At 48.2% G+C, this 10,185-nt stretch overlaps 1 protein-coding gene across 2 annotated transcripts; it reads right to left on the bottom strand.

Annotated features, from left to right (window-relative positions):
• Positions 1 to 5,459: 5,459 nt before the first annotated feature.
• LOC122379438 (transcription factor SOX-21-like) lies at positions 5,460 to 9,912 on the bottom strand. Of its 2 annotated transcripts, XR_006256180.1 has the most exons (3): positions 9,733 to 9,908; positions 6,129 to 8,073; positions 5,460 to 6,087 (listed from the first exon to the last, which is right to left on the bottom strand). XR_006256180.1 is itself a non-coding variant. In XM_043361671.1 (2 exons), the coding sequence occupies exons 1-2, from the start codon at positions 9,838 to 9,840 to the stop codon at positions 7,243 to 7,245; spliced, it is 939 nt and encodes a 312-aa protein (XP_043217606.1). In that variant the 5' UTR covers positions 9,841 to 9,912; the 3' UTR covers positions 5,460 to 7,242. The 2 variants fall into 2 exon arrangements, 1 of the variants encoding a protein (XP_043217606.1); XM_043361671.1 differs by having other exon boundaries at positions 5,460 to 8,073; positions 9,733 to 9,912.
• Positions 9,913 to 10,185: the final 273 nt, after the last annotated feature.

Genomic DNA, 10,185 nt, shown 5'->3' with positions numbered 1-10,185 from the left:
GCGATAATCTAAAAACCGGGGCGCTGCGCGCCGTCATAACTGTTCATACATCTTTTCCGCACATGTTTTTAAAGTTTCAGACACGGATCGTTCAAGGTCAGGTCACGAGGTCACGTGAAATGACCTTACCTCAGACAAAGTTGAAAGACTCGCTGTAGCTGCAACGACTGAACGATCACTTTGAAACTTTCATCGATTGACAGGAGTAACAGTATGTACAAAATTGTATATTTCGGAATTTTGATATCGGTGACCTAAGGTCAGGTCAATTTTGCGACCTCTCCGATCATGAAAGGTCAACACTAGAGTTGCAAAATTTCCCCCAAAGGCTGCTACCGGCACCGCCCCGCCCCACAAAAATTTTCTGGGATACCGGCATGCTACCACGACCCAAGCAAAAACACCACCAAATTACCGGCATACTAAAAAACCTGCAATGTTGATTCTAGCTTACCCCTACAAGAGATGCCACACTTGGCAATTTCAGTATCCATCCCAGTTCCCACCCAGCAGCCACCCAATGTCCAACCTTACTACGAACAGGATGATTTTGGCTCAGTTGGCCCCACAAATACCCACAATTTTGAAACTCAGTTCCAGTCTATAACTGTTAAAATATCACGTGTAATCAAAGAGGTATTGCCTACAAAAAAGCAGTAAGAAAAAAGCATAAAAAAAGCAATGACAAAAAGAACTTAAATTACTGAATTGTTTCTGAAGACTGGACAGTTCAAGTTAGCAGTAATCACATTAACATTTCTGAGGTGTTCTTCTATTCCACATTCTCCTAAAATGTTGCAGGAACCTACCAACCAAAATCAAATTTTGAAATCTAGATGGCCACAACATAAAAAGTACCTACAGATTCGGCCATGTGCCTGAGGAAGCGAGATCGACACCTTTTTTCCTTTTCGCCATGGCTTGCTGGCTCATGAATAAGATACGAAATACGAATCATTTGAAAAATGTGAAAAACTCACTTGTCCTGAGAACAGTCACCACATAATATGCATAAAAACGATCCGCTTTCTCGAAGAATCTTCTTCTCCAAACACAAGGTTATCAACTATCAAAGATTCACTGAAAAAACAAAATGAGAATGGTTACGGATTGGGTTTCATGTGAAACCACGAGGTGGTCTATATAGTGAAATGGTGCTTGCTTGACCTCATTTATTAGGGCTGTCCGAGTCTCCTGTTTGACAAGCCTGATAGTTGGTCTCGTTTTGAACAGCGTTTGAAGCATCATGGGTGCGACTCTTTTTAGGACTAACCGTGAGAGCCGGTCTCATCTCATATCCTGCGTCGGTGTGAGGCAGCGTGGTGGTTTCAGATCAAATGCAGTCGCTGGACTTGTTTACATACAGCGCATTGTCAGGCGCCATTTGCAAATTGTGTGCGTTGGTGTGCGCTGCGCTTGGAGTGATATTGTTATAAGTAGAGACATTCTTTAGCCATATATAAAATATTGTGCATGATAACAGAGGAAACAACACACTTGCTCATCAGTCATGGTCAGAAATCTTTTAATCTTTCGCTACAGTAAGATTTCGTTGAAATCGATTGGAAGGGCAGATGTCATAGTGACTTCGGCTTCTGAAGAAGGCAACGATCTTCCCGACCTCTACAAATTGAAGAACCAAGAGACAGTGGCGGCCGAGGAATTTCGCTCTCTAGGAGAAGACGTTTCGCACAACCGCGCGTTCACCACGGTGTAGCGGCGGCCGGGGTGAGTGACGAGTGTTCTTTGGTTGGGGACTGCAGCGCGGCACGACGCGACTGCTTTCGCCGCGCCCATTGCTACTGCATGAACCAGCTTTGTGTTTGAGAGGGCTTGGGCCTTTTGTGACCGGGTCGGCAGCGCGTGGCACGACGGGACTGCCAATTGTCTCCGCATATATGCTACTGCACTGAAATTTGTGTTTGAGAGGGCCTGGGCCTGTGTCGACCGGGCCGGCAGCGCGCGGCACGACGCGACTAATACGAGACTAATACATTTTGAGAAGAAAACATGGTTGTATTTTGGGCGGCAATATGGCCGCGCGGCAGGGCGGGGCTGCGCGGCTACATTCGAGGGTCCAGAAAGAAGGCTCGTAACGAGAATGGCTTGAGTTCTTCTACGAGACCATTTTCTGGTCTAATCCAATGGTGGCTGATGTTGAGACAGTCCAGCGGTATTATCGTAAACCAGAACGTGGTTTCATCCAGCTCAGAGTTTCAAAAGAGAACACACTTTGAGCATTTTGGAGACCAGTTTTGTTTCTCCGTGAGACCACTGAATGGTTTCACGAGACCGGTTTCTAAGCTCTAAAAGGGTTTCAGAAAGACCGCGCAGAATGGCTCAAAAAGTGTGGTCTGATTTGAATAGGGGAAAAAAGACCGCTTTCTGGTCTCTGAGACCAAAATTTGGCTGACTTTTTTTTCAGTGTTTCGAAACAGATGCGCCATAATAACAGAGACTTTTAACCAGCTGATTAAATTGCTGCAAAAAAAAGCTTCTGAACTGTAGCAAACTGCCTCATAAATGATTTGTTGATGTAAATGATCCAAAACGATATTGAATTCTGATGTAATCAACATTGTGAGTTTAGTTCACTACAAGAAAATGCATTCCCTTTCAGGAATTAAACCAAAAAGGCATACGAATAAATATTACGTCATCATCTTACATCCTTCCATCAGGGTAGAGAAGATCTAAAAAGTCAATCCTTGGTTCCCCTGTTATTCTGCGCCACTTTGTTTATTTTATATGCATATTGTGTTTTCTTGTAAAGATGAGACAAAATGCCAGTTTATTTGATTTTCATTTCATTTTTGGGACCAAAGTCAGGCTCAGGGCTACCTAATACCTGCCTTTTCAGCTGGATTTTCAGTGTCAAATACTTTTTAGAGTATCTCAGACCATGCATCTCAGGACTCAAGGCCAGTTTCCAAACAAAACAATGTGTTTTGTGGTGTTTTGATTCTGCCTTTTCCTCTAGGGAACGTTGTCATGAACATTTATTTATTTTGTTACGGAGCGAGCGAAGCGAGCGTAGTCTTTCCCTAGATTAACGGAAATTTCCGAGTATGAGCGGCCGGCCGGCCGGCCGGCCGTGGTCACGATTCTGCGACGCTTATATCTCAGCAACCACTTGACCGATTGACACGCGGTAATTTTTGTAGGGTAGCTTCATTCCTTCTACCAAGTATTGGACTATTCCTGATGCATGTGGGTGACCCCTTATGCACGTGCCACGTGCAAAACGAAGAGGTGTCACTTTTGTAATTGTTGCAATATCTCGGTAACTACTTGGCCGATTGCGCTGAAAGTTGGCATGTAGGTAGGCACCCACCAGGCAATGCATATCCATGTGCCAGAGTTGGGGTGCTGCTGCACGTGCGCACGTGCAGGGGTCGATTCCAGATCTCGAGAACGGCTGGACCGATGGCGCTCAAATTTGGCACATGGTTAGGGACCGGTTAGTAGGGTGCCGTGCAAAAGTCAGTTGGGACCCATTTTGCACGTGCGCACGTGCCGGGTGCCGCTTCCAGATCTCGAGAACGGCTGGGCCGATTGTGCTCAAATTTGGCACATCGCTAGAGACCGGTTAGTAGGGTGCCGTGCACAAGTCAGCTGGAGGTACCCCGTCGAAATTTCGCGCGTGCAAGGCTCACCCTCTCGCTCGCTCCGTTAGTCGCCCCAAAAGGCGTTATACTGGTTGTATTTTACCTATTACATACCATTAGACTTACTGATTGATCGAGCTTTTGCAGCATGAATAAGTATTCTTTCATTTATTGACCGCAGTAGATTGACAATCCTAATTATAACGAAACCTGTGAATCGCTGAGGTCCATGTGTTATCCATACCCTTAGCAATGTAACTTCTACCACAAAATGTATTTTGCAGTGGCTAATATTGCTGTTATTATAATTTGATAGCCTCTTAGTGCCCAAAGTTTAAACCATACCTATGCTGATATTTTCTATTTTTGTGCAAAATCAAAAATACCGGCATGCTACCGGCAAGACATGCCAGATACCACGAAAAAACCTGCGGTAGTGAAAATTTACCGGCATGCCGGTAGTGCGGTAGGGAAACTTTGCAACTCTAGTCAACACCAGCTTCTTTTTACTGTAACTTTTGATAGCGACATGCTAGAGCGGTGAAAACACAACAGATGTGTTCAGCTCGACGATACGGATCGACTGATATGCAACGTGGCCCTTTCCGCTCAGGTTATGACCTTGACCTGAGGTCAATTTTCAAAATTACTTTTCAAGGTCAACAAATAATTCATTCGACGCGTCTCAACGAGAGGAACATGATGCTGGCAACCGTAATGTCGTGACTCTCGAGTCAAAAGTTATTACCAAAAACATTTGTTTTGTGAAAACTGCTATTTTCTACAACTTCTGCCCTCTGGAGGCTAAACCGTTGACCTGAGGTCAAATCTGAGGTCGATTCTCAGAAAGGTCTGTAAAAGGGCTATCGAATGCACTTTTCCACAGCGCTGCAGCTCTATTGTCTCCCGAGTTAGCTGTTGGGTGCTTCAAAATTGTGAAATGGGAAAAACTGACGTTTGATGACCTCTGGTGACTTGACCTTTGGCCTGACCTTAAAAATCAACGAAGGATTTCCGCCATTATTTTTGACGCTTTTTCGATTGCCGCTTTCCGCGTGTTGCTATTTGGCCCAGGAGCTGACTTAGACGGGAGCGTACGCCCCCCCCCCTCCCCGCCCCCGGCACGACACGGAAAACTCAGGCCACCAGCACGGCGCTGGCTGACGTCCCGGTATACTTTTTTTGCAGCGTTTCCGATTTATATCATAATTGACAGATGTAAGTAACTGTTTTTAAAGCTATTTAAATTGACAACGTTCTCTTTGTATATCCATGGCAAGCTTGGTTCAAGCTGCAGGCTTTTGTAGTCCTTTCACATCGAGTTTTATCCTTCCGCGCCGAATCAGGTAAAAAAGGACTAATTGTTTCGAAATTACCGAACCAACTGTCAAAACATCGGTGAATGCATGTGCGTTGCAGTTCAGTTGACAATTGTGGTGGCACTGTGCCTTGTTTTGCGTAACTTTTGTGGGTTCAAGGCCTCGTTTGATCACGCATGTCATTGCGCATAATTGGAGGGACTCGTTCGGCAGCTGTTTCGGTTGAGTCGCACTAATTGCTCCGACCCCCGGCCGGCTCGTGTCGCTATACCTCCCCTTCCTCCCCTCCCTCTGGTTTTCGTTACCACCAGCTGGCCTTGGTGATCGTTATAATACCGGTATAAACTAGTTATTCTGCTTGTAAGTAGCATCTGTCCTTCATCGTGTGAGAGCATGTTACCTAACGTGTGTACTTTGGGTGTTCTCGACTACCTACGTATACAATTCGGGTGATTCTGCAAATCTGCACTTCATCTGCCGAGCGGTGCTGGTGTGTTTAGTCCGTTGTAAATCCCCAAGGCAACACATCTTATTTGTGGAGGCGTGATATATTGGTAACAAACGATACAGCTCTGAACACACGCACTTCATACAAAATTACGAAGTTCGACTAGATACACCGTCAATCACAAGCGAAATGCAGCACATTATCGAGTCGTCCCGGCTGGCTGACATATTTACAAGGGCGTTCAGTGGGCCTCGGCCAATCGCCGAGCCGTCCGACCATAAACCAAACACTGCCCGTCGAACGATGGCAAATGAGCAAACTGTTCACTGCGCCTCGCTCTGAGCCAAACAAACTGCACGTGCGCACGCGCACGGAGCACGTGACCACTCGCTGGCGCGGTCCGGGGCCAGCCCGAGGCCATCCTAAGGAGATCTTTGAGCTGAAATTAACAACCGCACTGTGCGCAGACAGCGGCAGAGATGTGATCCAATTGTGGATTTCAAACATGGCGCGTGTTACCCCGAGTCGATTGCACCTTTCACCCCTGCGAGCATGCGTCCGTTTTCACGTCAGCCGCCGGCGGTGGTAGGCACATCTGAATGCTAGTGAGTTATGAGAAGCTCCACGGTATGGTATGCATGTAAAAATAACGCCCCGTCGGAAAGATACGGGCCCTACTATATCGATGACAATTGACAAACACTAACTCACGAGCCGTGGTTTGAGAGCCGCGCAGAGCGGCGCGGGGATCCGTATTGCCAGCGCGGCCTCCACGGCCGGAAAATATAGGCATCTGGTCAATGTCTCAGGCATGTTCATTGTGAGGTAATAACTCAATTTGTGCCTCCTCCTGTCACGTGACTCGTGCTCGCAAAAGTGCTCGTCCACGCTCTAAAACCTACGTCTATTGACACAGACGAATTTCACGAGCTGAACCACACAAACTATGCTATCAAAGACTACCCACTATTACTTGAAAATGGGCGTTCAAATCTAGCCCAGACACGTCAGAGTGGATAGAAGATTACAAGTTTCGTCAAATGTCCTCAATTCGACAGCAATCCTTCAGCAGCTGGCTGGCAACGCAAAATAATCGATCTTACCTAAATGTTTCTTACCAAATTCCCCCAAAAGTCCTGTCAATTATAAGTTACAAACCAGAGCACCTCCAAAGTACGGTAGTATGTTTGAATAAGTTCTATAGCCCTAACTTTATGATAAGTGTTCTCTGTCATTCCTCGTATAACCTAATGATAAATTTGGGCCGAACCTTATCTTTCATTGACAACGATAACCGCTTCCGTCTAACTTCAAATAACTGAGATCAGTTGGAAAATAAATAAAACGCGCATAATCAACTTAATGGCAGCTCGGCTAAGTCCATCAAAATCGTTACGGATTCTACACAGTACCGTACAGGACTAGCAAAAATGCCTCAAGAAACTGCCCTCAACAATACAATAAAATCAACCATTATCTGGCCCTTCTTCAAGTAGACCGATCCGAAAGCAACTGCCAGATGTGGAGACTCGGCCTGCTTCACCTCACATTAGAATCAATTTTGATTAAAACATAAAACGGCCATCCCTAGCCACAACCCAGTCCTCTTAACACATAAGATCGTCTTCAACTTCAGACCACAGACATCTCTAAAAGTCAGCGCTCAACGCTAACAGAAAACGTTTCCGTTAAGAGACCACTTCAGCCATTCTAGATCCGTTTCAGGTCCCATCAAGTGACCCGTTCAGACCGGGTCGGCGACCTCAGTCCCGGCCGCCGCCCGGTCGCCAGCCACACAGTCCACAGCCAGAATCATGCACACCCATTTGTACCGGAGCGTCGTCAGCGCGGCCGAGCCTGGCGCCGCCTACAAGGCGAAGGCCAGGTCGTCGAGGTCGTCGCTGCACAGGTCCAGTACGGGGAACATGGCCAGCGGGTTGAGCAGCGACGACTCCTCGTCGAGCGGCTGCACGTCGAGCTCGCGCAGTTCCAGGTCCATGTCGGCCTCGGGCTCCGGCGAGAAGGGGCAGTGGCCGGCCGGCGAAATGTCGTAGAAGGCGGCCTCCTCGGCGGCGCCGGCCGACAGCTCGTGCGCCGCCAGGCCCGAGGACATCTCCGACTCGTAGCCGCTCGAGGAGCCGATAGACGGCACCGGACTGTAGGGCGTGTGTAGCACGCTGGCCGGACTGGCCTGGCAGTGCGACGAGCCGGCCGGCGACAGCGGCGACACACCGCCGTAGCACGAGGACAGCGGACTGTCGGGCGCCGCCACGGCCGACAGCGGGCTGCCGCCGCCGCCCAGGTACCTCGGGTCGGCGGTCAGACCCGGCGGGCTAGCCGGAGACATGTAGCTGGCTGCCACCACCGGCTTACGCTCCTGACGCGACGAGTTCTTCTTGGCGGCAGGGGAGGCGGTCGTCTTGGCCACCGTCTCCTTGGGCTGTCCCTTCTTGCGCGGCCGGTACTTGTAGTCGGGGTACTCGAGCCGGTGCAGCTCCACCAGAGTCTTGGCGCCGCGCATGAACGGCTCCTTCTCGTCCTTGCTGAGGTCCTGCCACAGGCGGCCCAGCGCCTTGGAGATCTCAGAGTGGTTGCAGCTGAAGTTCGCCGTGATGTACTCGCGCTGGATCTTGGCGAAGAGCATGAATGTGTTGAGCGGACGCTTCGTGTGTTCCGGGTTGCGACGGCTCTTCTTGATCTGGAAAGAACAGAAACCAACGGTCAGCAAAACGGTACATAGGTATCGCAATCCTGGACTTCCAATGATTCATGTTTTTATTCGTGATGGTATGATCACTGATCAGCATGACTGGACGTTCATCTCATCGACTTCAGATAACTCAGCATTTCTGGGACATATGATATGCCAGGATAATAATCCCGGATTCCGCTTTTACCGAGCGGAATTACCAGCGTACGTTCAACCCGGCCTTCCGCCTTGACCTATAACTACCGCGTCCGTGAGTCAGCGCCGAGGGCGTGATGGTCGATTTTCCCGTCCACTCATCCCGCCCACTAACGCGTGTCGCCAATGACTCAGACTGCCGGAGGAGCAGGCGAAGTTCGTCGCCCGATGACAGGCTACCTTACCACACCATGACTGACACACTGTGACACTATCTCTGAACTAACGCTTCCTTTCATCTCAGCAGTGAGCGACACTTCGCAGAACTGCCGCGTCCGCTGTTTGTCCTACGTCGTACTGCACGGGGTGGTGTATTTCGGTACATAACGTCACTGTTGTCAAGGGAAGAGCCTGCCACTTTCAAGGCCATCCGGGCAGCTGGCCAGGGATAGTTGGAGCCAGCGCCAACAGATGGCAGTAGTGGTATCGTTCCGCCGCCACAGCGGTGTTTGGGACGGGAAGAACATCAGAGAAGTTTGAAAATTTGACGGGTACTTATATTGGAGCTCTGCTGGCGCGAACATAAAAGAAAATATTCTCAGGGAGATGTAATTTTCTTTTGCTAATGATCGATAAAAATAATAAAGGCGTACCTAAAACCTGTCATCAACACTTGGAAGATAAGCGCGAATTTTCTTCCCTACCATTTTACCAGTCCTTACTTACAATCTACAAAGTTATCGATAAATGTAAAGCAAGTATGTAGAAACTTGTAATCACACTTATAATTGTGGCGACAAAGTGGAGCGCAGTATTATGCAGCACATATTTCTAAAACAATTATTGTTAGCTAATATGGAAAAATTAACCGATATCGATTAGTGCAAATACGGGGGCCACAACATGCAACATGGTAAAAATGCTCAAACGAAAGCTGCATACTTCTGCAGGCCATGGCCATTTATCCTGGGCTTACGACCTGCTCTATATTCAATCCTTCTGTCCGAAAGTAACTATTTAATAATTAACGTTTGTACAGTTTGTAAACTGTATATTTCTGTGGATATCAACCAATCGCATATTCCACATAAAAATACCGAGGGTGAGGATTTTCGATCTTGTTTGATATTTGGATGCAATTTTCAAAATTTGTATAACAAAATACAATTCGGCAGCAATCACCAAAAACTATCGTAGAAAGCAGCTACGGGTTGAATCAAAGAACCTTCGAATTATAAATTAATTCCCACTGATGAAGAATGAGTAAATCAAAAATATAAAACTACGCAGGCGACTTTTTTCTATGCAGGCAGCAATTTATGTCTTCAAATACCTAGTATTTTTGGTTAACATTAGAACTTTTTTGTCGGAGATATGTAGGACAGAGTCTGATTCAAAATATATTTTTCTTGCGATTACCAGTCGTTCATTACTCACGCTTGAAAACATAAAAGACTTTGAAGCAGCCGAAAAACACGATTATTAAAAAAAATCGTCGCAAAATTCACTTACATTCATGGCATCGGAGTAGGGCGTAGGCGACTCCCACAGATACTTCGGAAAGTCCGGATAGCGAATCTGGAACTGGTTCAGGTTGATCGCCATGGCGTTGGCGCACATGGACTGCCTCGAGAGCTCCGGCTAGCCAGCCCACCGCACCGCACGAGAACCGACAGCACACTGCCCTCGCAGGCCCGGCGCAGCCCAGAGACTATCGAGGCGCCGCAGCGCCCCTGGCGGCCGCGACGGAAACTACACTCGAGCTCGCACCGTCGCACGTGCCGCCGGCGGGCGCGTGGCGTTCGACCGGGGTCAACTCGGCAGGGCAAGACGAGGAGCCGTGGGCGACCCACGACCGGTGACCTGACAGGTGCGGGGGCGTGAGCAAACGTAGAGACATCCGCAGAGTATCGTGGTGAGACTGGAGGCGACAATTGGATACCGGTGTGCAGGGAAGAGCTTGGG

Source organism: Amphibalanus amphitrite, unplaced genomic scaffold (assembly GCF_019059575.1).
Source record: "Amphibalanus amphitrite isolate SeventyFive unplaced genomic scaffold, NRLGWU_Aamphi_draft 000078F_arrow, whole genome shotgun sequence".
Classification (NCBI taxonomy): Eukaryota; Metazoa; Arthropoda; class Thecostraca; order Balanomorpha; family Balanidae; genus Amphibalanus; species Amphibalanus amphitrite.
Note: the sequence above shows the minus strand (reverse complement) of the source record. Positions and strands in the feature narration are given on the sequence as shown.

Excerpts from the sequence above, each read along its gene's own strand:
- LOC122379438 (XM_043361671.1), bottom strand. The coding sequence starts at position 9,840 with ATGTGCGCCAACGCCATGGCGATCAACCTGAACCAGTTCCAGATTCGC. Across the intron at positions 8,074-9,732 it reads CCTACTCCGATGCCATGAAT|ATCAAGAAGAGCCGTCGCAA; the intron begins GTAAGTGAATTT and ends TGTTCTTTCCAG.